This window comes from Yarrowia lipolytica, chromosome 1B (assembly GCF_001761485.1).
Source record: "Yarrowia lipolytica chromosome 1B, complete sequence".
Classification (NCBI taxonomy): domain Eukaryota; kingdom Fungi; phylum Ascomycota; class Dipodascomycetes; order Dipodascales; genus Yarrowia; species Yarrowia lipolytica.
In genome coordinates this window covers 2,911,504-2,935,898 of record NC_090771.1, presented here as the reverse complement: position 1 = coordinate 2,935,898, position 24,395 = coordinate 2,911,504, and the positions used below count along the sequence as shown (strand labels likewise).

General features: G+C 50.5%; 8 protein-coding genes and 1 non-coding gene across 9 annotated transcripts; 2 read left to right on the top strand and 7 right to left on the bottom strand.

Annotated features, from left to right (window-relative positions):
* Positions 1-141: 141 nt before the first annotated feature.
* On the bottom strand, positions 142-4,893 carry YALI1_B29310g (uncharacterized protein; the record flags this gene model as incomplete). Its single annotated transcript, XM_066094191.2, has 1 exon — positions 142-4,893. The coding sequence occupies one exon, from the start codon at positions 4,891-4,893 to the stop codon at positions 142-144; it is 4,752 nt and encodes a 1,583-aa protein (XP_065950263.2).
* A 2,515-nt stretch (positions 4,894-7,408) lies between these two features.
* On the bottom strand, positions 7,409-9,274 carry YALI1_B29266g (uncharacterized protein; the record flags this gene model as incomplete). Its single annotated transcript, XM_501222.3, has 1 exon — positions 7,409-9,274. The coding sequence occupies one exon, from the start codon at positions 9,272-9,274 to the stop codon at positions 7,409-7,411; it is 1,866 nt and encodes a 621-aa protein (XP_501222.1).
* Positions 9,275-10,148: 874 nt separating this feature from the next.
* On the bottom strand, positions 10,149-11,597 carry YALI1_B29243g (uncharacterized protein; the record flags this gene model as incomplete). The annotated part of the gene is made up of 1 exon (XM_501221.3): positions 10,149-11,597. The coding sequence occupies one exon, from the start codon at positions 11,595-11,597 to the stop codon at positions 10,149-10,151; it is 1,449 nt and encodes a 482-aa protein (XP_501221.1).
* A 1,607-nt stretch (positions 11,598-13,204) lies between these two features.
* YALI1_B29227g (uncharacterized protein) lies at positions 13,205-14,782 on the top strand (the record flags this gene model as incomplete). The annotated part of the gene is made up of 1 exon (XM_501220.3): positions 13,205-14,782. The coding sequence occupies one exon, from the start codon at positions 13,205-13,207 to the stop codon at positions 14,780-14,782; it is 1,578 nt and encodes a 525-aa protein (XP_501220.1).
* A 509-nt stretch (positions 14,783-15,291) lies between these two features.
* Positions 15,292-15,699, bottom strand: YALI1_B29202g (uncharacterized protein; the record flags this gene model as incomplete). Its single annotated transcript, XM_501219.3, has 1 exon — positions 15,292-15,699. The coding sequence occupies one exon, from the start codon at positions 15,697-15,699 to the stop codon at positions 15,292-15,294; it is 408 nt and encodes a 135-aa protein (XP_501219.1).
* Positions 15,700-16,734: 1,035 nt separating this feature from the next.
* On the top strand, positions 16,735-18,603 carry YALI1_B29191g (uncharacterized protein; the record flags this gene model as incomplete). Its single annotated transcript, XM_501218.3, has 1 exon — positions 16,735-18,603. The coding sequence occupies one exon, from the start codon at positions 16,735-16,737 to the stop codon at positions 18,601-18,603; it is 1,869 nt and encodes a 622-aa protein (XP_501218.3).
* A 191-nt stretch (positions 18,604-18,794) lies between these two features.
* YALI1_B29170r lies at positions 18,795-18,867 on the bottom strand. Its single transcript has one exon. It is a non-coding gene; the product is annotated as a tRNA-Val (tRNA).
* Positions 18,868-19,124: 257 nt separating this feature from the next.
* YALI1_B29153g (uncharacterized protein) lies at positions 19,125-20,597 on the bottom strand (the record flags this gene model as incomplete). Its single annotated transcript, XM_066094190.2, has 1 exon — positions 19,125-20,597. One exon carries the CDS (start codon positions 20,595-20,597, stop codon positions 19,125-19,127), a length of 1,473 nt encoding a protein of 490 aa, XP_065950262.2.
* Positions 20,598-20,851: 254 nt separating this feature from the next.
* Positions 20,852-22,567, bottom strand: YALI1_B29133g (uncharacterized protein; the record flags this gene model as incomplete). The annotated part of the gene is made up of 1 exon (XM_068282144.1): positions 20,852-22,567. One exon carries the CDS (start codon positions 22,565-22,567, stop codon positions 20,852-20,854), a length of 1,716 nt encoding a protein of 571 aa, XP_068138245.1.
* Between the last annotated feature and the right edge of the window lie 1,828 nt (positions 22,568-24,395).

Below are 24,395 nucleotides of genomic sequence, written 5' to 3'. Positions count from 1 at the left end.
GAAGCTGCCGTAGCAATCGTATATACTGAACACGTCGTGTACAAGTTGTACATATTATTCTCAGTACAGTATGTACATACATTCAGAAGAACTCCAAAGTAGACAAACATGGCAATCAAATACATTTTAATAACAACTAAACTAAAATTGGCCAGTAGGATGCTTAATGGCAACTCGAGCACCGGCAATATCGTCACCGATAATGGCAAGCTCAGGGGCGAATCCCTTTCGGAACCGCTCACACAGACTCTCATGAAGTTGTCTCATCTTGGGAGACATGACCCGGTCGTGCACAGCAAGACACTTCTTGACAACCTGGGCGTATTCGATGAAGGCCTGCTGGATTGAAGCATCACCATCCTCGATAAAGACTCGGTACTGGTGAATACCGCCACCAACACCAGAGTCAATAGCCCCCTCCAGTACAAGTGGCAGCAGGTTTGTATCACCTCGGCCTCCGACACGGAACGAAGATTCGATGGCCTGAAGCTCGTTGATCTTGGTGTTGAGGGTCTGTAGAGCGTTCTCAGCAGGAGAAAGCTTGACCACCTGGATACTTTTGACCTCGGATCGGTTGACAATAGTGGGGAAAGGCTGATAGGTTTCGTAGATGGTCTTCTCGGTCCACATCTGGGTAGGGTTCTCAGAAGGACCTGAGGCCCGGGTGGATGAAAAGAGTCGCATGTTCTGTCGATCGTAATACTCTCGAGCACCATCGGTAGCAGCGGGAGAGAGGGCGTGGGAAGCAGTTGACATGGGCTGCACTGCAGTGACATGCAGGAATTGACCCTCGTCACGAGCCTGGTTTTCGTTGGCAATGATCACGGCCTTGGGGTGGACTCGGTAGAGAATATCGTGGATAGACTCCAGTTGCTCAAAGGGTGAAGTCTCGAAGATGAAGTGTCGTCCTCGCAGAGACTTGGGGAAGCCTCCGCCAAGAAGAGTGACTCGGAAGTACAGAGGCTTGGTTCGTTGAAGACCGTCTACCTTGTCATAGGTTCTTGCAAGCAGCTGGGTGATCTCAGAAAGCTTTGAGAAGTCGTAGCTCTGCTCGTAGGCAACCTGGAGCTGCTTGAGGGCATCGACAGAACTCTCCAGGCAGTCAGCCCTGTCAAAGTACTCGATAGCATCCTTCAAAAGAGCCTCCTTCCGAGCAAACTCGGACTGGGCTGGTAGCTTGGGGAACTTGGAAGGACCCAGCATGGCAGTCTTGTCCCAGGAGTAGGCGTTGGACAGCAGGGTTAGAGATAAACCGGCCTGAACGTGATTCTGCTTGGCAACGTGCCATTGAGCAATGTCATGGACATACCGAGAGAAGATCTCCACCTTGTCGAGGGATCGCAGGAAGTTGAGAACGTTGAGGGTGTGGAAAATTCTGTCATCGTTGTACTGGTCACCAGCAGGGATGGTATGGAGATCATACAGCAGATCGGTGAACTCCTCAATATCCTCGGCAATGGAAGATACCTCGTCGGGCAGAGACTGGCGCAGAAGCTGGAGGAATCGGTTCTTGTCTTCCTCATCGGGGAGGAAGGTCTTGTGCTGGAAGACAGAGTCGAGACCACCAATGATCTCACGAGTGATCTGAGAAAGGTCGTTGTTCAGAATCCACTCACCGACAATCATGGACTTGAGAATGTTAACAGCAACAGCCTGGGCACCGGCATGCTTACCCAGACACATGTACAGGATTCCGACAACCAAAGAAGTGTCTCCAACGTACAGGTTGACCTGGAAGCCACCAAGGCGGGAAAGGCCATACTTTTGCTGCTCCTCGGGAGAAGCCTGCCATCCCAGAAGATCCCAAGTCTGTTGGAGCATGGTGGAAGCTCGACCTCGGATATCTCCCAGAAGACTCCACATGGCCTTTCGCTTCTGCTCAGACAGGAACTCGATGGCGATGATGTCGGAACCAGTGACCTGAAGGAGGGTAGACAGATAGGTGTACCAGATGGAGGCATCGAACTCCTCGGCCTGCTCGGGGGAGGGAATGAACTTCTCGACCAGGAGACTGTTCAGGTATGTGAGGGTACCAAAAACGGTGTCGTGATGGAGGGTAACAAGAGAAGTCCAGGTCTTGGGGAACGACTGGTTGGCCAGCATGGCAGAACAAGCTTGCAGGATGTTGAGAATAATCTCACTGAGTTCAGAACGAGACAGAGAAGAGGAGGGCAGAGACATGCCTGAAATGTTGGCAAAAGTAACGATGGACATGAAAATGGTACCCATCTCAATAAGACACTCGTCGAACTTGGAATCGGACCGAGAGTCCACAGGAACAGTAACGAAAGGGTACTTGCTGGGGAATAGCTCGGTGTAAGTTCGTCGCTGTCGACCAAACTCCTTGTAGTGGGCCAGGAGAGCAACGTAAGTTCGTGCGAACAGAGGCAGCAGAGGCACATACATACCAATGATACCTTTTTCGGTCTCTCGAGAAGGCCACAGGATGGAGATCTGGTTGGCGAAAATGGCGCAGACGAGTCGGAAGAGATCCTTCTTGAAAGTTGTGATAGTGCCTGACTCAACCTTGGTGATGAAGGGCAGAGTCCATCGAATAGTAAAGGAGGCAAGTCGAGCTCGGTACTTGGCTTCTCGGAACATCCAAGATCGGGACATCTCCTGGATGAACAGCAGCTTAGCGACGGTCAGCTTGTCGTTACCGGGTCGGATCGAATCGACGAATCGAATGTAGGTCTCCATACAATCTCGATTACCAACAAGAGGTCGCATGTTTTCCAACCAGTTTGGCAAATGGGAAATCAGGGCAATGGTCTGCTTGTTGGGGGTGTCAGTCTTGATTGCATCCACAACATCGTCAATGACGTGGTGCAGACTGACAGCCAGATCCTTTCGAGCAGCGTGCTTGTCCTCGGAAACGCCAATGTCGACTCGGGCCGCAGTGGCAATGAGGTTGGCGAGATATTGACCACACTTCTGGACCTTCTTGGTCTTGTGAATGTAGGCCAGAAGAGGCTTGGCAATACCAACAAAGCTGAAGTGGGCCAGCCAGTCATCGGCAAGATAGGCGTGGTTGCCATGGTGCTTGAGAGAAACAACCTCCAGGGCGTGGATCAGAGCACCAAAAGCAGCGTCTCTGTAAGCCTCGTTGTCAACGGCTAGGATGATCTGGCACAGGTTGTCGACGACTCGGTGGAAGTGCAAAGTGAACTCGGGATCAGGAACCTGAGAAATGGCGTTGCAAGCAGTCATGAGCTCGTCTCCAAGGCCGGAGTTAAAGTACTTCTTCCAGTTGTTGACGGTGACAATGGCGGCAGGCACGTTGAAGGAGTTTCCAACGTAGTCAACAGACACCTCAAGAGTGGCGCACTTGAGTCGGTCAGAGTTGATGATATCAATGACCTTGTGGCCGTCAGAGGTGATTCTGTCGTTGGTCCACAGCTGGAGGATACCACGACCCAGGAAGTCAGCTCCCAGGAAGATATTGAAGTAAAGAGTATCGTTCCATCCGTGGCCGCAGTCGGTGACTCGAACAACCTCGCCGATAGACTCACCGTTGTAGACGGAAGCAGCGAACCAACCTCCAACAGGCTCGACGTTAGAAGCCTTTGTGAAAGCAACCTTTCCATAAGCAGTTTGAAGGTTGAGAGAGATGAGATCGGCACCATCGAAGCCCTTAGCCAGAGTCATCGTCTTGAGGTAGACGTACAGATCATCTCGCTTAGGGATCAGGGAGTCCACGAACAGAGAGGTGGCAGGGAACATGGCAGTGTTGGCCTTGAAGTCCAGCTGAGAGGCGGTAGGAGCCTGGAAGTCCTTGACGGCGAGAGTGACCTTGTCAGCTCGGGGAGTCTTACCGACACCAACAGTCTCACCCTTGATGATTCTATCAACAAGCTCACCCCAGCCTCGGTTGGACTGGCCGTACTGGCCAGTCTCGGAGTAGGAAGCGTACATGTTGATAGTAAGCTCTTTCTCTCGGTGGGTGAAATCCTGAAAGATTCGAGACAGAGACTGAACACCAGCAGCAATACCTCGTCGCACACGCTTCTTGGAAGTGGCAGAGACGGGCACTTCCTCGGACAGAACCACAACAATGTAAATCTCGTCCTTGACAGTCTGGGCGGGGATATTGGTGAACAGCACTGTAGAGAGATCAGACAGCACAAGAGAGGAGTCGACGGAGATTCGGAAAGCCTCAGTCAAACGTTTGGTTCGAGATCGCAGGTAGATGAAGGCAGTAAGAGCGCCGTCTCCAGCCTGACCATCGGACTCAACCAGCTTGACGGAAATATGGGTGGGCAGATGCACGTCCTGCACAGATCGCTCGTCAAGAGCGTTGTAGTTGGGGTACTTGGGCGAGAGGTTGATGAGCAGCTGCTCCTTGGCCAGCTTGACGGGATCCTCTCGACCGGTGAGAATCTCTCCGGTGACGGTATCTCGAACAAGGATACCCTGGGACATCATCTTTTTGGCCTTGAGAATAAGCCAGATGGCTCGTCGTCGGGTGAGAAGAGTCTCCTCCTCAGTGAGAAGCTGGTACAGAAGTTGTCGTCGGATGACGTAGAGCTCCTTGATGATGGCGTTCAGTTCGTTAACAACACCGTAGTTTCGGTTAACAAAGAATCGACACAAGTAGACCTTGTTCCACTCACCAATGACAGAGATGATATCATCCACGAGAGGCTCTCCCTCGAGCATGGGAGACTCGATACCCAGTCGGAGAGCAGGGACAGGAGGAGCAAAGGGCTTTCCAAGGCTGTAGGCAGAATTATTGTTTTGCTCTCGGTTGGGGGAGTCCTTGATCTCAAAGTAGTCCTTGATCTTGACACAAGAAGCAGGGAAGACAGCGGTGATGATCTTAGCATCCGGGGGCTTAACGTTCTCGTCAGAAACAACGTCAGTGTGCTCCAGAACGTCCATGAGAATGTTCATGGCCGAAGGAGAGGAAACGACGTAGGCACGGTACCATTCGCCGCCAGAGTGCTGCTCGAACACGAACACCTCCTCTCCAATACGGATATCCTTGTTACTGGTCTTGTAGGTGCCATTGATGTCCGAAACGGCCTCAGCAGCATGCAAGCCGTCAAGGCGGACTGTTTTCAACAGCACACCACGGCCGATTTTAGGCAAAGGGGTCCACCTGGGTTAGTAATAGTTTCACTGGCAATGCCCACAAGCCCAAATAAGCTTCAGGTACGGGATGGTGGTGAGGATAGAGACCACAGGTATGGATGGAGATATAGAGATGTGAGTAAGGTAGTGAGGTTATCACATCAATCACTTCGTTTGCGTGCTTCCGCCGCAGCTTCTCTTGCAACACGCAGTCTGTGGAGATGATACTCATCTCCTACAAGTAGCTACAAGTAGCTCTCTTGACCCAAACCTAACCAATGCAAATCAATCAGTATCAGCTGACATTGAAAATGAGGGTGTGAAGTCGCTTACTGGCTATCCAGCACCTCCTGTTGACTCCCCTGACTCGCATTAGCACCGTCCACCTCGTATGTCTAGACTCGACATTCTTCACTTCACTCTTTGCACTTCATCGACCACTCAAATCGACAGATCAAAAAGTTGTGAGCAGATGAGCAGAGACAAACCGAAAAAGGAGGGAGGACGTCTGTGCCGGTGTCGGCGTTCTGGAGAGCTTTGGGTCGTTCCGTAGCTGGCCCCACAGTATTACTCACATTGCCGGAATAAAATCGAGTTGAATTGAAGCTGTAGTCGGTGAAAGATGAAAGTCTCAGTTTGATACAAGACCGGCACCTCTCATCAGTAAGTCTTTTTTAGGCTCCGCTTAGGCCGAAATAAACTTGCAGCTGTACAGCCAAACAAAGCCGCGTCTAATTACATGGGACAGGATAGGGGCTAGTTAATGAGGCCCAATACTAGGTCCCGTCGGTCTACAGCACGTATATGACGGGCCCGTGGTATTGATGTTGCGTATACATGCCTGGATCGGCCGCTTCGGACCTTTTGAGCCGGTTTGGGGGCACCTCTTCATTCGGCATCCCTCCTGCTGCAAAAGCCGTCATCTCCCGCACACTTGCCACCCCTGTGTGCCATCAACATGAACAATGCAAAGAAACATATGGGGGAGGCCAAGAGTCAAGATTTACGGCCAATTTGTGCTCATTTGGCCGTTGTAATAATTTGGGTTACGAGTGAGATCGATTCAGCGTAGCATCGAAGGTGCCAGGACTGCTCCAGCTTGCTGGGCTTTCCCCTCCTAAATCAGTCTTTACCAACGAGCGACCGCTGGAGGACACTGTGGTCAAGCCGTCAAAAAATTAGATCCCGCCTTGCACTCCCATTGCTTCCTGCTCCAGTCCAAACTTGCATTAGACCTAACCACCCCCCAAGGAACCTAAAGCGTCAAACTAAGTCTTTGGAATTGCACACCAGAGTGTACCTTAAGCGATCTCGCCGGGATCTACCTTTATTGGTGATCTGACGGAGCAGCACTCGTGTCCCTGAGATAATACGATAGCAAACAAGTATCGGTTTAAAAACAACTGTAGCACCCCATCGCACCCTCTTAGTCATCGCCATGGCCACTTCCCCTCTCGGAAAAGCCCCGAAAGCTCCTATAACAGCGTTATAGCTCCACCCCAAGCTTCGCAACAAAGTTCGGATACATTACAGCCAAACAGGAAGCAGCCAACTGGCAGATGGAGACACCACCACTCCACACGGGCCGCCATTTGTGACTGTGTCTCATTCCGCGCTTACAGGCTGTATTCTCCCCTGTAACGGAGTATGCACACGGAGCATTGACAATGGATCTCTAAACCGTACCCGCAGGATCCCACGGGCCTGTGCTCAGACTGTCTCAGGCCTCCTCTCAAAAGACAACGTTACACGGACCGATCTTCCAACCCACTCAAACCTGAGAACTGGGCCTGTTTCAGCTTTTTTTGACTTTTGTAATGTTAGTTAGTGTTATTTCTGACAGCTCCCACACTCCCTGCGTTGCTTTTTCGCACCCTGTTTTCCTGTTTCCTTACGTACAGATAGTGGGTTCTGTTTTGCAAGAAAGCACGTGTGGTGCGGTGCAGAGACGTTGATCTTTGAAAGACATTGCATGCCGCGCGGCAGCCAAAAAGGAAGAGAAACAAAAAGCTCGGATACAATGCATAGCCCCGTCTTGCCGCTTGGGTCGGCCTTTAATTTTACTTGTAGACTACCCTGTTTTAGTGCTCACTGGCCCTGTCTTTCTACGAGTATTGTACGGGGTTCTTTTTTCAAAACCAGCCATTAAAGTTGCGATCTACTGAAACCCCAGATCTGAAATATGCAAGAGGCAATCCCTAGCCCATAGCTCAGTCCAGCCCACCTTCATGAAATCAACCATGGTGACTCTCGTGAATACATTATTACGATAATTACCTGCTGGTATTATTGAATATGTGTTAAATTATTACTGGACTACCATCATGTAGTAGTCCTAAACGACACCGATCACTACCATGAACTTGAGACTGGCCCGAGTATGCTGCTTGGCGTTCTCCTCAGCGTAGTGATAAAGCGAAGACGATCTCCAGCCCCAGCTCTGAGCACAGGAAAAGGCGGACGGAGAAGACGAGAAACAGGTGAGGTTCTTACCCCGCTTGGATGGGGTGTAGATCTCAAAATAACTCATGATCTGAGGCCGGTCGTCGTTGTAATCAGCAGGCTGCTCAGTGGCAGGGAAACTCACCAGCCGAGGCTCAGTCTTGAGCTCCATGGTGGTCGTGTCATCCAAACCAACGGTTGACTTGGCAGTGCTCTTTCCCGAAAGTAGCGTGTAGGACGAGTTGGCCCCTGTGGCCAGATCCCGTTGGGTTCGAGCCTCTCGATGCAAATAGACACCCAGCTGGGGACTCTTCTTGTTGATCTTCTGCAGATACACACTCCACCATGTACCTGCGTACCAAACTGCATTATCCGTATACAGTTTACTCTCTCCCTTGAGCTGACTAATGTCGTCGAACTTGACAGAGAATCTAAAGGGGGGGAAAGGGGAGAAGGTCACCTGAGCATCGGGATCAGAAGTCTCTAGAGGCGCTTCAGGATCACATCTACCCGTATAGTAGTCTTTGGCTGTGATGGCATCGTTAGATCGTCGACCAGCGACACTCTTATCGTGCGAAGGAACGGGATAGAACAACTCGGCGTCGTCTTCATTCTCGGCACCCATAGCCATCAGCTGCTTGGTGGACATACACACGTCCAGACGGTCATCTCCAGTGCTCAGAACCAGCTGTTTCAGCTTCATTTGCTGCCAGAGACCTTCTTGAAGCACGCTCTTGTCAAAAAGCAGCTTTCCACGCTTGTCCTTGATCTTCTCTAGATGCTGAAGTTGAGCTAGAGACAGGTGACAGTAGTGGATGGCCTTTGTGAGTTCGTGGAGCTGAGATGCAATTTCTGAGTCCAGCGATGAGGTGGACTGGGTCTCGATGTCACATTCATCCTCCTCGGTCTGGGCCGAGGCAGTAGAAGAGGAGGCCTTCTTGACTTGCTCAGGACTACCAATTGGCTCGGTCCCAAGACGATTCAGTTCGGTGTATGAGCCTGTAGGCGTGCTGAGGTTGATTTCTGCATTCAATGAGAGCTTTTCGAGACCAATGTCGAAGTTGGACGATGAGTCTGAGTCCTCCTCAACTTCGGGTTCGATGGGACTCTCGTTATTGTTGAAATCACTGAGGTAGTCTTCTTCGGTGAGAAAGCCTACTACCCACATGCATCTCTCCCACTCTGACTGGATGAAGAAGCCGTCTGAGGACACCACCTCCACCACAATGGGAATGGGGATACGAGACCATTGGAGGTAGGACATCTCTGAGCCCTCAGCGCACAGGAAGGATTTGCAGGAGTCGATGATTGTATCACTTTGAGGGTAGTGGTTCTCCAATGCAAAACACAGGGTCTCGGCCACTGTGAATTTCGTCAGCGAGTTTATGATCAACAACAGACAGAAGTCAACTAGGTCGGTCAGATTGAGGAAGTTGGCTGTGGCGAACAGCTCGAATGCTGCAGACACTCGCTCCGGGAACCCCAGAATCTCCGACGGGTCCTCCGCTCCTCCATATAGCCGCTGAAGACATTGGTCAAATGCCTGCTCTGTGATGTTGTGATCGATGGAGAAATCTAGATGATGAACAGGTCGCCCTTCTGTGTCCCATTTAGCCGAGAACAGCGAGTGGAAGTATGGCGAGCGGTCGAGGATGAGTTTGTGTAGGTTGTACTCCTTCTGGAACGCCACAATCTTGACATCAGAGAGTTCTCCCCTGAGGAAGCCGGCAGAGTAAATGTGTTCTGATAGAGACAGCATTCTGAGAGTGTGGTGTGAATGTGAGTGGGTGGGTTGTTTTTGGTGTCACAGGCCCTTTCAAAAGAGTTCTACTTGTACTTGTAGATTTGAGCGATCTTGTTAGTCTATGCTGCAGGGGTGGTGTGTGGATAAGGTCGTGGGTAGCTGTAGTGTGTGTTTGATTGTTTGGGATATGTCGTGTTACACTGTAGGGTGAGTGTGGACAAATATGACGAGTCGAATGGCGAGAATGAATAAATAAAGGATAGTGGTGTTAGTAGAAACAGAAAAAAAAATTGCTGCCTTGGTCGCACCACCGTGATATCGTCTAGTTTAGTGGTCGGGCTGGTAGTAGATAATAATGTATTTTGGAGTGGCCGTAAATGGTGCATATCTCAAGCACCCGAACCTTGATCGGCTGTTTTTTTGGCTGTCAGAGCTCAAAAAGACGGTCCAAAAGAGGGAGCTCTAGCTAGCGCCTGAGATATTTTTTCGACCCCAAAGGAAAGAGTAATTTGTGGGGTTGTTGCAACAGTAATGAGTGTAAAATACTGCACAGGTCCCCTTTTGGTACAAGTTTGCCCCTTTCTACGGTAGCTACTGTATATAGGTATGTACATACATACACTCGTGCTCTTAGACTTGCAAAAACTAGCTATATACATGTATTGTCGATGGTGGTTGAGACATAAAGTGGATCCGGCAGCGACGGTATGTACGAGTACGAGTACTGCACTGTAGCTTGTAGATCATGTTGTTTCCAAATAGTCAAAATCATCACTCATCAGATAGGTTTCTGGCCATAGACCGGACTCAGTAGAATGTAAACGGGTGAGCAGAATTATATGTCGTGTCACTCACACCTAGTACTTGTTGCTAGACTCGGTAGAAAAGACTACTTCTGGGCTCTCATGCTGTCTGCAATAAGGAAGGACACATCCAGAGACTGAGACAAAGACAGTCGAGGGTCGCACACAGTGTCGTATCTCACAACGAGATCCTCGTCGCACAGACCAGCAGAACCTCCAATGCACTCGGTTACAGCGTCTCCGGTGAGCTCGAGATGGGCGCCGTTGAGCTTGCTACCACACTCCCGGTGGATCTCCAAAGCCTGTCGCAGCTCCTCAACAATGTCGTCCACGTGACGGGTCTTGAGCTTGGTGACGGTAGAAGTCTGGGTATTGCCGTGGCAAGGATCAGACATCCATACAACCTTATGTCCAGATGACTGAACAGCCTTGATATGGGCAGGAAGCAGCTCCTTCACCTTGGAGGCACCGTATCGAGTGATAAGGGTGACTCGTCCGTCCTCGTGGTTGGCGTCCACAATGTCCAGTAGTCGCACCAGCTCGTCGGCTTTCATTGTGGGTCCGACCTTGATTCCAATGGGGTTTCGCACTCCTCGGAAGAACTCCACGTGGGCTCCGTCGAGCTGTCTGGTTCGATCTCCGATCCAAATGAAGTGTGCGGAGGTGTTGTAATGGTGCCCATTGGCCTCTCGGGTCAGAGACTGCTCGTACTCCAGAAGTAGAGCCTCGTGGGAAGTGAAGAAGTCAATGGTCTGCATATCTTGGGCAGTGTCGGCTCCAATGGTGTGCATGAACTGCAGACCCTCGGTGATGGCGTCCAGAGTCTTCTGGTATCGTTCCTTGGTCTCAGGGTTCTGGACGTGTTCCAGCGACCAGTCCACCTTTCGCAGATCGGCAAAGCCAGACGCAAGCACACATCGAATGTAGTTGAGAGTGGCTGCCGAGTGGAAGTAGGAGGACACCAGACGGGCCGGATCGGGCTTTCGGTCCGACACATCAAAGCCGTTGATGTTGTCTCCTCGGAAAGAGTTGATAGTCTTGCCGTCCACCTCCTCGGTGAGCTTGGATCGGGGCTTGGCGTACTGGCCGGCAATTCGGCCGATTCGAACCACGGGAAGTCCAGTTCCCCACAGCAGTACCAGCGACATTTGCATCAGAACTTTGAGCTTGGACTCAATTCGGTCCTGTGTGCAGTAATCAAACAGCTCGGCACAGTCTCCTCCCTGGAGAACAAAGGCCTTGCCGTTAGCAGCGTGGGCGAGCTTGGTTCGCAGCTTCTCAATCTCAAAGGGCGAAACCAGAGGAGGCAGGGACTCCAGCTTCTCCAGTGCGGCCTCCACTCCGGTGTAGTCGTCGTAGACAACGTCCTGAGTGATGGGCTTGGACTGCCAGGAAGTGGGGGCCCAGGCGTCGCCCAGGTTGGGCTTGGGGAGCTGGGCAGCCTCCTTGGACTTGGATCGCAGCTTGGCGGCGGACTTTGCGCCTTCGGAGGCCTTTAGGGGCGTGGGATCGGTAATAACGACTTTGGGTGGCATGGTTCTGGTGGTGACTGAGTCTCGAGAAGACGAGAGTTTGAAATATTCTACACACCGAATTCGAGAGCGTTTTCGATAGCCGCATGCTTACGGATCAACTTTAATGTAGGGTAGTATTGGGGGGTTGCGGGGAGGAAAATGGACGCAATAAGATGTCCAAGGGACTCTAAAGGCGTAGTGTCTCGATCTGATTCACTTTTGTGCGTTTTCATGACTATCTCAGGCACTTATAGTGGATACAAGTAGTTGTACTCGTACTTGTATACACACCCCTCTTCAACCCAGACAAGGTTGTATTATGAAACCCAATGTGGCAGATTTGATGTGGCAGAAAAAGAGGAGCCATGTACAGTGACTGATCATGACTATTTTTTGTCGCTTTTAAGAGTGGATGGGGGACAGTCGTCTGCATATTTAGTCCAGGACACTGGCAGCTAGCTGCCTTTGGTGTGCATTAGCAGTTTTCAGCCTGGCTGCTTACAATCACCATGCCACACACATGTGTTCCGTTGATGACACATTAACTTCAATTGGATGAGTTTAAGAACAGGTTTTTCCGTGCCTCTACAAGTACAGCATGGTGATGGTGCTCTACAACCCTTCGTTCAGGTTAGGAGTCTTAGGTGCAACGTCAAAACGTTGTCAGGGCGGAACGCACTCAAGCATATGCCGCTTATTTCGGTGACCGCTCCTTTCTTGTTTCGCCCAATCCAATCGCGGTTACTTAGGTTTGTATTGTATATATTACTTGAGGGAATTGGCTCATTCACTTTGAAGGTCTCGACGTTGGCTTCACACCTGAGCTCCTAAATAAAGGTGGATTGCGTGTCGATCTCGGGCATGGAACTATTATCCGGCTGTCTGGTGATTTGTGACTGACAGAGCTGTCCATTCGTACGTCGTACATACCGGGATGTACTCGTACGTACAGTATGTACTCGTACGTTCAATACTCATACTCATAGCAAGTCCAAGAGCCCTGCATGGTTGCTGAAAAATTATATAGACCGTAATAATCAAAAAATACAGCAGGGTGCTGTTGAGGCCTAATACAGAAACAACAGACAAAAGAAAAGAGCAGACAAGGACCCAGACACTGGAGTTGGTAATCAACTGAGCATGATAAAAAGCAGCAAGTAACGATATAGTGGCTGGTTGACATTGTGGGTACAATGACAGCTGTCAGTTTAGACCGCAATCCTCGTATACGTATTAAATAAATCGGGTAGATAAAATATTCGTCTGCGATGATGTTAAGTAGTCCGGCGGTTGTATTACTGTGGGCTCTGCTATAATAATAATATCGTAATACAAGTTGTGGTACAGTCTATCGTATTGTACTATTGCCTCAGCTCCATCAAAGTGCCCCTCGTCTGACCTGCATAGTAATCTACACAGACATCACCACGTGATATCTTTAAACTTACCCCGCAAGATCCAGAGCTGGCTAGTGACAATATTGTCACACTTTCGGGTCACTTTGTAAACCCACCACATTATTGCCTCACCATCTCACAAAAGTCAGTCACACCATCCCCACATCACGTGAACCCGCACAAACTAACCACAACTAACTCACCACACACCCCAACAGCAAACTCAGCATCATGGGAAACACTCAGAGATGCTGGATCTGTCTGGGCACTGAGGAAGACCCGCCTCCCTCGGACCAGGGATACAAGTGGAGACACCCCTGCCAATGTTCGCTCACGGCCCACGAGCTGTGCCTACTGGACTGGGTCCAGGAGGTGGTCCAGAGCCATCCTGAAAAGGTGGCCGAATCGGACTCTAGTCGCCACAACCACAGAATCATTGTGCCTTGTCCTCAGTGCAAGGCCGATATTGTCATCGAAGACGAAACTCCATGGCTTCTCTATGTGCGACAAAAGGTGGAGCAAGGAATGGGGCATGCTCTCATGTACACGGTATTTGCCACCACAGGAGCTGCAGCCACCTATTTCGTCCATTCCACACTCTATGGACTCGGTGCCCTGGCTATTCGAAGCTTCTGCACGCCAGATATGGCCACAGAACTTCTTCGAATCAGAATCACACCCACAGCCATCGAGATTCTCCCTCCCACCCTCAATCAGACCATGTTGATTCCTCTCATCCCTGTGGTTCTGGTTGGATCTCGGTTTGGAACACACATGCTGGGCGGCATTCTACCTCTGGCCCGTCTGGCTTCCGTGCCCCCTCACAGATACTTTGATGATTACCACATCTTCACGTGGCTGCCGCTCATGAAGGTCATTTACGACAAGATCTACAGCGTGACGGTATATCGAGCTCTGCGACACTTTGCAGTCCAGGCTCGCCCTCAGCTGTTCCAGGAGCACACAAATGGTGTTCCTGTCGAGGGAGAGGACGCCACACTTCTGCTGGAAGAGGAGGCTGCTGCTCTTCAGGCCCAGGTAGAGCAGAACAATGTGCCTGGGGCCTTCCCTCGGGGCAACAACGAGGCTCCAGGCCTTGCACCCGGCCTGCAGGACATTGGCCGAGAGCTGATGCGTCTGCGAACAAATGGAGACGACGCTGCGTATGATGCTGTGATGCAAACGCTGGTGAATCGCGCACGTGACGAGCACGGGTTTGTGGACGCAGAGCAGGTCATGGGATTCCTTGAGGGCTTCTTCGATGAACTGACTCTCGAAAATGACGTCACGATCGACGAGCTAATGCTGCGGCTGGAGGAGTATCGGGATGAGCGAGAGAACGCAGCCGCTGAAGAAGACAACAACTTTGGACAGCTGGGCCTGTTCAACCGAATCCTGGAACAGGCCGTTGGTGCGATTGGTAACAACCAGCAGCAACAGCAGGCTCCCCAGCCTACAAACAGCTCGGATCCCGATATTTCGTGGATCCTGGGCCAATACTCCCTCATCACCCGGGTGGGCAACGCGCTGTTGTTCCCTCTGTACTGTGGAGCCATGGGAGGACTTCTGTCCGGCATTCCTCTGGTACGAAACGTGTTCACAACACGTGTCCGACGCAACATTCTGGGCGGCGTCCTGCTCATCCTGCTGCGAGACGGATTTAACATTGTGACGGCATATCTCCGCGTTCGACAACTCACGTCGAAGCGGGTTCGTAACTTTCGGCCCCAACGCCGAGAAGACAATCCCACTACTAATCGCCCTCGTGGCATGTTCCCTCGTGTTCATTTTACCATTAGCAATGTCTGATATGTTTGGCGACATCCACAACTGGCTGGCTGCCGGTTTGTTTATGTGGCGGCTGGATGTGCGTGAACCCAGTCTCGGTGAATACGAGCCGTTCCCTAGGGGAACAACAAGTTAATATATGAGTGTGAAATGAGTACATTTGAGGCTGTTTATTTGTCGTGTTTACTGTAGCTTGGAATGTGGCTTCTGTATGTTCAGTATAAGCTACAGTATATATCGAGAGACTCGCTACGCCCAAAAGTCTCATTTCAAATAAACTGCCTTGTCATGGAGTCTTTTTGTTGTAAATGTTGGTGTCTGTGACGACGCGACCCCCATGATACTGACGCTTGAAGTATCACTCAGTTGTAGTTCGCACTGTTTATAAAAGTATTGACAGCAGCTAGGCTTTTCGGGTCCTTTCATAAGTTCATTATTCTATATGCAGACGATGGTGAATCGTGGTTATACAAAAGGGCTAGGAACGACCATCACATCCCTGGCTCTATGCAGTTTTTTGTACGTCTCCCCTAGCTCACCGACTCGAGGTACTTGTTGAGATGCAGGTCGAAAAGGGTACATCGGATTGGCATGTCTAGCTGGTAGAATGGCGATTTCATGACGTAGTCCGCAAACAGCTGGTAGACCCGTTTGAGCACCGAGTCGACAAACTGCTGTCGCAGGTCTGTGATGAGTAAAAATTTGATGCCAGTGACCGTCTGGAAACACGTGAGCGCGTATTTTTCCGTCTCCATTGTCTGGATGCCTGATGACCCTTCAATCGGCGACAGTTTGGCAGAGATGGCGTGCACTCCATGGAACGTACCGGCCAGCACAAGATAGTCGTTTGACGACAGTTTGGCGAGCTCTGTGCCGTAATCTCGCTGGAAAATGAGACCGCCGGCTTTGTTGAGAATGTAGAGTGCATACACGGTCATTATCTGCTGGTTGTGTGGTTTCAGGTCACGAGTGGGAAGATCGTGGATCCGTGTTGTTGTGCGGTGCTTTACTGTAGCTTCAGAATTACGTTACAGTACTGTGCGTCGTCACACTCGCGATCTTACTTACTAAGCGCCAGGTGTCAGATTGGGCTAATAATTAGGTGTGAAGTGAAGGTTAGGGGGTGGACTGAAATTCCGATAATTGAGAACTGACGAAAGTGCATGCTGTAGACACAGGCAGCGGCTGCATGTAACAACTTGCACTCTAGACAACGGCTCGTTCTGCTTCACGTCCTGCCATCGAAGTCGGGTCACGTGAACAATATATTGGTGCAGTACCTCCAGCATCATCGGCGTCAAGAAAATCTAACCAAAGGCTAAAACGCAGCAATTCATGTCCTAAAATGTATACCTGTACTCGTACAAATGTACCGTGACGATCATAAATCCCAGTTATGGACGTGTTCTGACGCCCTACAGCTACATTGTGGTTCAACGCAATCAGCTCTTGACAGCGGGGCACCAGGCGGCTACTAGAACTGCGCAAAACACACGCTCTAGCCAAATTTGGAATCTTAGCATAGTTTCATTCCAAGTCTCCCACCACCCGCTTGTACATCTGACGTAATTAGCTACTCGTACTCCCATGCTGTAGCTCGGATAATGGGACCCGCCTACTCAGCAGTACAGTATTTAACTTACCCCACCGTTCGACTACTTTGTAGAGCGAGGGGCAAGCTAGATATTTCGGAGTAAGAGATTATCGAACTGGATAATATTTTGCACATCGACTCGGCTCGGATTCGACCCACCACATACACATACTTGCCTCGTTTAATATCGCATGACCCGACTCGATGTCTTAAACCAAACCGCCACATCGGAGAGAGAGTGTCTCGCACGTCTGTTCTGCCGTCTTGTCCCACTTTACCTTACCCTTAATAAACTAACCACCAAAAGTCCCCGCATAGAGACCTCACTCCCACTTGACATGCATTGCTAAACTCAGAGTGATAAGTGTTATTGTCAACCATGAAATCAAGTCTCCGAGCAATAGTGGACATTGGCTCCAACGGTATCCGGTTCAGCATCTCGTCCGTCAGCCCCAACCACGCCCGCATCATCCCCTGTCTCTATCTCGATCGCGCCCCCATCAATCTTTTTGACGACTCTCCACCTCCCACAGAAACAGAAGAGGATGAAAACGACGGCCAAAGCTCCGTCAACACAAATACAGGGCCACCGGCGCCCGCTCCAGGCCACACCTCCAGATCTATCCCCAAGCACGTGGTTGTGGACGTCTGTCAGTCCATGCTCCGGTTCAAAAACACCTGTGCAGACTTTGGAGTAGGAGAAGATTACATTGACGTGCTAGCTACCGAAGCCGTGGCGGAGGCGCCCAATGGAGAAGAGTTCCGGGCCATGGTCAAGGAAACTGTCGGCTGGGACGTCCAGATCATGTCTCTCAGAGACGAGGCACTCTACGAAGCCTACGGAGTCGCATCGGCATTCTTCCACGTCAACGGACTCTACATGGATCTCGGAGGCGGCTCGGCCGTGATCTCGTGGATGGTATGTGAGAACGGAAAGTTCTCCCTGTGCAGAGATCCCGTCAAACTTCCATATGGCGCTGCCGCCATCACCCGACGTCTCATGGTTAATAGAGAAGATCCTACCGACCTGTACAATGAAATGGAGGCTGCTCTTAAGCACGCCGTAGACCATATCACACAGGACGACAGCTCTCCTTTGCTTCAATCCATGCATAAATATGCCAAACAGACTGGAGGATACAAGCTGTACGTTTCGGGAGGAGGTTTCCGAGGTCTGGGGCACCTCCTACTGTCCCAATCGGGCCAATACCCTCTCCCTGTCATCAATGGCTTCTCTACCACCGGTCACGCCATCCGTGAGCTTTCCCAGAGCCTTAAGTCGGAGGTTATGGAGCTGTACGAACAATCTGAGCCCCCTTCACTGGCTACTTCTGCCCAGAACTCTGCCAGCGCCTCAAACACTCACACCCCGGCTTCCTCGCCGCCGCCACAGCCTGCAGATTTGCAGAAAATCTTTGCCCGAAAGAAGAAGAACTTCCGAATCTCCTCTCGACGAGCCTCCCAGATTCCGGCTGTGTCGCTTTTCATTTCGGCTGCGGTGGCTGCATTCCCCCGGATCAGAAAGATTCTCTTTTCCCAGGGTGGTATTCGTGAGGGCGTCCTCTTTGCCAAGATGACTGAGTCCATTCGAAACCTGGACCCCGTCATAGTCGCTACTTCTCCTTATGCTGGTCTGTTGGCCCCCTCTTACGCCAAGGTTCTCACAGGCTGCATTCCTCCTGCTGCTCCTCAGCTCATTACTCAGCGACTGGTTGGAGCGCTCTGTAACACCATTTTTGTCCACTCCTCGTACCCCAAGGAGGTGCAACCCTTCATTGCTCTGCAGGTTGCATCTTCGGGCGTCATTTCTGGCGCTCACGGTCTCAGCCATGAGATAAGAGCCCTTCTGGGACTCTCTCTCTGTCATCGATGGGGTGGTGATTTGGCTGACAAGACTTTCTACAACTCCCTGGTAGACATTGTGCAGCCCAAGGATCTCTGCTGGTGGGCCTGTTTCTGTGGAGCTATCATGCATGTGGTTTGTGGAGTCTACCCCGGTGGGAACATTAAGGGATACCCCTTCGAGATCACCGTGTCGGACGTGTGGGAATCTGCCGCAACTAACGAGTCCAACTCATCACCAATTCCTTCCTTTGGCTTTGAGCTAACCATCAGAGCCAGCAAGTCACATCCTAACCTGGCTGCCCCCAGTGTGAGAAACCGAATCAACGGTCTTGGAAAGCGAATGAAGCGTCTTCGAAAGGAGTTTGGGGGAAGAAAAGTGGAAGTTGTGGTGGAATGGTATTAATAGGGAAACTGCGGATTGGGAACATTAGGATATAATGAGATCATGTCTCTGAATGCATTAATTATGAGTGAATGGGTGTAGAAGTATATAGTGTTTTGTAATGCCAGCTTGTAGATAATGTTGTCAATTAGAAGCACATCGCAAAAGCAAAAGCATTTCCGCGTCAGAGGAAGAAGAAAAAAAGAAAAAAGTGATCATGCGGAGGATCGAACTCCGAGCCTCCCCGGTGTGAGCGGGACGTGATAACCATTACACCACACGACCGAACTTAAAAAAATTGAAAAAAATTCCATGGCTAGACCCATAACACATCACGTGAGCGGCAAAAAAGTTATTCTGAGGGGAAAAATGGTTCTGAGTGCCTTTAATAAATCCGAGGGGAATAGGGACAAATGTGAGGGGAGTCAAAGACATTTGTTTTTACCCTTATTCTTTATTTGATTACGTTTTAGTCCTATATCTCCACTGTTGACTCATGCTTTATTGTTACGTTATATAATACAAATGCCATTAGTTTGATTCTATCGAGTGAAATCAAAGGTTTCAAAGTCGCCCTTGATCTTATCCGCCGCCTCAGTCTCTTCAGCTTCCGTCTGAGAGCAGTTTCTCCAGTCCCCTCGCTCCTTGTTACCAAAAAACCACTGAGCGAGCAACTTTCTGGGCCAGGTCACGTCGAATTTGGGGTTCTGACGATTCAGCTTAATGACAATAGGGTCACTGTTGGGGAACTCGATGCGGAAATAGTTAGTTTGGTCGTCTCTAAGCTCTCCATTATTTTCCATTCTGAACCCGCACTCTTTGGCCTCCTTGATGAAGAACTCTCGAAGATTCTCCACATTATTAATCTTCTCTTGGGGAATAGGAACGGCCTGTTGGTGAACGTGGACACCCTTGGCCTTTGCGATTTCATAGAATACCACTCCTCCAGGATGCATTTGCTTGAGAGCAATCTGGTACTTTCTCAGCTCCAGGGCCAGTTTAGGTGAAACAAACCGAACGGGATGTCTGTGACGGGGGTTAGTGGAGGGTCTTGATTCTGTGCAAAAGTCAGGATTGTGTTTGATTGGGATAAGCATCACGTGGCCTGGTAATAGGGGGCCCTTGGCCATGGCCATGTAAGATTCCTGTCCAATAGACACCACCAGATGAGCAGCCAAGTTGGGGTTGGAGAGACACAGAAAGCAATCTGAGGGCGCAATTCTGGGTTTCTTGGCCATTGGATCGCCATCATCCTCGTTGGCTCGTTTCAATGGCTCCTCTTCTACCTTGTCTTCCTTAAGATAGGGGCACTCTGTGGCGTTAACAGGCGTCGATGTGTCGTCCTTCTTTAAAGTGAAGGCATAGTGCCATCTCTGTTTACCTCCAAATGGTGCCAGACCAATGAAACGAGTATGTTTACCTGCTTCGTTCGCAAACGGCTCTCGTTCCCAGAAAGATTCGGACCCTGAAAAGTGGTAAAGAGGAGACGCGTCCTTTGATGTTGCATCGATAGTCTTGTCGTTATTGGTGGCTCGCTCAGCCGTTTGAGGTACGGCAAATCCAACCTTAGATAGCCGAGGCAGATTCGAGGGCCACTTATCGGTGATGAGAATATCGGTTGGTGCAGTCTTCCTGTCGTTACTGCCGCTGGTGGCATTCTGGATAATGAAATCGTCGGTCATCAGTCGACCCCACTGGTTGAGGAAAGTCACATTAGGTGCAATGTCCACAACATCAGTCTGATTAGTTGCAGAGTCTTCAGGAAGACCCTCACCGTCCGTAAAGAACATAGGAAGATCGACAGATACAGATCCGTCCTGTAATGCGCCATTCACCTCTTCAAAGTTGTTCTTGGTGAACACCTTGCCCACCACAATGAAGGCGCGGAAGGGACCATTCTTACCACCGTTGATGGTGTTGGCCTTGGCAATGGCGGTCTTAGGATCCGACGAAATATCGCCAAAAACAAGTCTGTGGTTAGTCGCGTAACTGTGGAAACTCGCAGTCGTCCTCATACTCACACTTTGGTGCTGCTCATGGTCGCTGTTGATGCTACTGTTAAAATTCACTGATTCTTCCAAACTAGCATTAGACGTGCATATCGAGATAGAAGCCTATTTTGAGAGGCGAGCTAAGCTGGAGAAATGTGCCATGAGACTTTACTCTACAAATACACAAATACAACAGTTACAAACATTAAGCACCTGATCCTGTGCTTGTAGAACGGTAACTACACGTGCCACTCGAAATCTATATCTTTGTTGGTCATCTAAATATCGTACTTGACACCGGGCTTGACACCAACGGGAAGACCCTGCTTGACTCGCTTGATGGTGAGAGCAGCGCACAGAGCAGCTCCAACACCGCTACCATCCTCAGCGGGAACGATTTTGATGGGGTGGTCCTTAGGGTTGGGCAGGTTCCACTCAAAAATCTCGTTGAGAGCCTGGGCGCCTCGCTCCTTGAATCCGGGGTACTTGTTGAACACGGATCCGTCAGCTCCAGCGTGAGCCTCCTTGTAGCCAGCCTTCTTACAGATGGCAGCGACACCACAGGCAGAGATTCGAGCGGATCGAGTACCAATGAGCTCGGCCAGTCGACGAATGAGCTTTCGCTCGGGCTCAGTGGTGTTAATACCAAGCTTCTCCTTGAAGAGAATCTCGACATCAGTCAAGTTCTCCCAGGGATCCTCCTCAATCAGAGACAGGAAAGAGGTGTCGAAGAAATACGACTTGTTGATGTTGCCGTTTCCAAGCTCCTGACCGTTCTTGCCCTGGTTCTCGAACACAAACCCGTCCTTGTACAGGTCCAGAAGAACCAGACGAAGCAATTCTCCCAGGTAGTAGCCAGCACTCATCTTCTCGAAGGTCTGCTGACCGGGTCGGGGAGACTCCTCATCGATGATGATGTCCCACTTGGTTCTAGGGAGAACCTTGTGCTCATTGTCGAAGGCTCCATACTCGCAATTGACGGCCATGGGGGTCTCGGGATCAATGCTGTCGGGGATGAGACCCTTGAGCTTGGGAATGTCCTTGACCTTCTCGTAGTAGGCGGCGTTGACACCAGTACCAAAGATGTTACCCAGCTTGATCTGGGGGTCGTGGTAGTTGGAGGCCACCATAGTTCCGGTGGTGTCGTTGATCAGGGCGGTGATGGAAATAGGAATGTTCTTTCTTTCGAGGGCAGCTTCCAGCATGGGGACCACGTCCTCGCCCTCGACTCCCTCAATGTCGAAACCCTTGGTCCATCGCTGCAGTACACCTCGGTTGACGGCGGGCTGAGAGCAGGGATATGAAAAGGTGAAACCGAGAGGAATCTTGTGGATGTCGAAGCCAGGAGAACACGAAATGTGCTGGTTGTGGGGAGGAGGAGACTTGTCTCGAGTGAAGCTCTGCGCAGCGGTTCTGTCGACATCTCGTCCTCGCTCATGGGCATCAAGAGCCTCAGGATAATTGTCGGCCAAGAACTTGCCCAGACATTCGGCAATGTACTCCCACAGCTCCTCTTGCTTGCCGACCTTGATGTTGGGGGGCATGTGGTACTTGGACTGCATGACGTCGAAGCCTCGGTCGCCGTCCAGAGTCACCTTGACAACTCGCAGGTTGGTGCCACCCATGTCGAGAGCCAGATAGCAGCCGCTCTCCTTTCCGGTGGGCCATCCCAGAATCCAGGTGGGGTTCATGGGGATATCTCCACCCTCCTTTGTGAGGCCTTTAGCGAGCTCGGACACAAAGTGGTCGGTGATTTGACGCAGCTTTTCGGGCGAAACGGTGAAGATGGTTTCAAGCTGGGAGATTTGCTCCAGCAGGTCCCGCGGGACGTCTGCCATTGAGCCCTGTGTTAGTATGGCTGCGAGTTGCCTTTTCTGGCGAGCGAAGACAACATCCTGCAGGCAACAGCATGTGACAAGGTGGCTATTACTTGGACACCGAACGTGTACAGAACCAAACCGGTGGCAACGGTAGACAGTCACCTTTCCTTCCATGTCGCAGCACCAATCACATCCCTCACAATGGCTGTGAATCAACACAGACGGAAGTCATGTCCGACGGCGTGCTGGACGTGACAGGGTGGTTGTGTGAGGGTATGACTCGTCATGTTCCAAGGCGACGACTTGGACGTCTGTTTACTATCACGTCCTTGCACCATCGGAGCCGTGTATCTGTTTTCGCCAGAACCGTGTATCTGTGGAGCTCCCTGTAATACCGCTATGCCATGTTGTCTTTGCATGTCGCTAATCGCTCATCCCCCTAATGTGCAATCATACTCACCTTTCGGGACGGGGGTTTTCGGGGACCAAGATGAACCATTGTTGCGGTAGAGAAATGCAGTAGGTAGCGTTGATTCGGAGTATAGGGTGAACGAAACCTTTGTGTTTTATCTGTATTTGGAGAGTGTGTGAGGCCGAATTAGGGTTGTGCAGGTTAAATGCGGAGAGTCTGACAGCAAGGTATGGGGACCAGAGTTACTGCCAGATAAAGTGAGATGACCAGGAAGAGTGGATCGGAGGTTTGGCACGAGACTGGACCCGAGCTGGTTAAGTACACACTACAGGTACGTACGGTACCCTGACTGTTTGGGTGTGGTGGGTAGCTATCATCGCCCATGGTTTCCGATGTCTATGCTGCCCCATATTTTCTTTTTAGCACTCTCTGTCTGGATGTATGGACTTGTAGTCTGGTGTGCTACGTAGTCTAACAATTACGTCACCATAGCTACAGTACCCGTGGTGTTCCATAAAGATCGATGCTTAGTGAACTTCTGACTCAGCTCATTGGACAAGCAAAATATGGCAAAGAAACAAACACATGACCTGATTCCCCACTGCCCACGGGCCGACCGACGTCATAGATACGCCTGCTCTCCGCATACTGCCGCAGTTACGACGCACCGTTGATACCATTGCCTTGCTATAAGTGGCGAATAGGCCTAGATTGGAAGTACAGGAAGTACAGTAGCTCGGGTCACAACAACGGTGAAGCCAAAGGTGAATTGGAATACGTTCTACAAGTACTATTTTGGTACTCAACAATAAATCGCGTGCCATACACGTCCTGCTGGTAGCACACGTCCACCGGTTCCAGGCGCAAGTGGGTGGGATCATGCATCTTTTCGGAGCAAACTGCGTAGTCACAATGGTCTAAGAACTTTATGCCTTGACAAAGAAGAGGTGAGCCGAACGTGAGATGTGTGAGAGTACATCCTGATAGGCAGCCAGAGTGACTCAGGCAGTGGTGACTGTGTTGCAACATCACTGTGCACTTGTACTCGAACTTGAAGCATCGAACCGTTTCTGCTCCATGCTCTCCCCTCCATTACACTCTACCCTCACTAAGGTGGATTCCACTGCAGGTACAAGCTACGGAGAGAAGGTAAAACCGAGGTAGACTACAGTAAGTCTCTGGCACGATTACGATACGATACTCTTAGGGTCTGGAATTGTGATATTTTTACACCCTGCTAACATTATTCCATGATGGAACGGTCCGATGTCCTTCCCCCCCCCCCACCCGTCATCCCCCCACCCCACACCTTTTTTTGTTGCAGGTCTCGAAGTCTAGAAGAGTCTCGAACGAGGCTGGATGGGATGCTCCTATCTTGAACAGCTATACAGTCGTAGAGTATAATAACCGGTATAATGACTGATATATGTGTGATAGAAGCCTGTGTATAGTGCAAATGTCTTCTATATGTTGTCTTCGTCTCAATTGGAATGACCCACCTTCTATACAAGTTTCCAGTATGTAAGTACAGTACATATTGTACTTCTACAAGTAGTTTGTCTACATACCCACCCCTCATACCATTACACC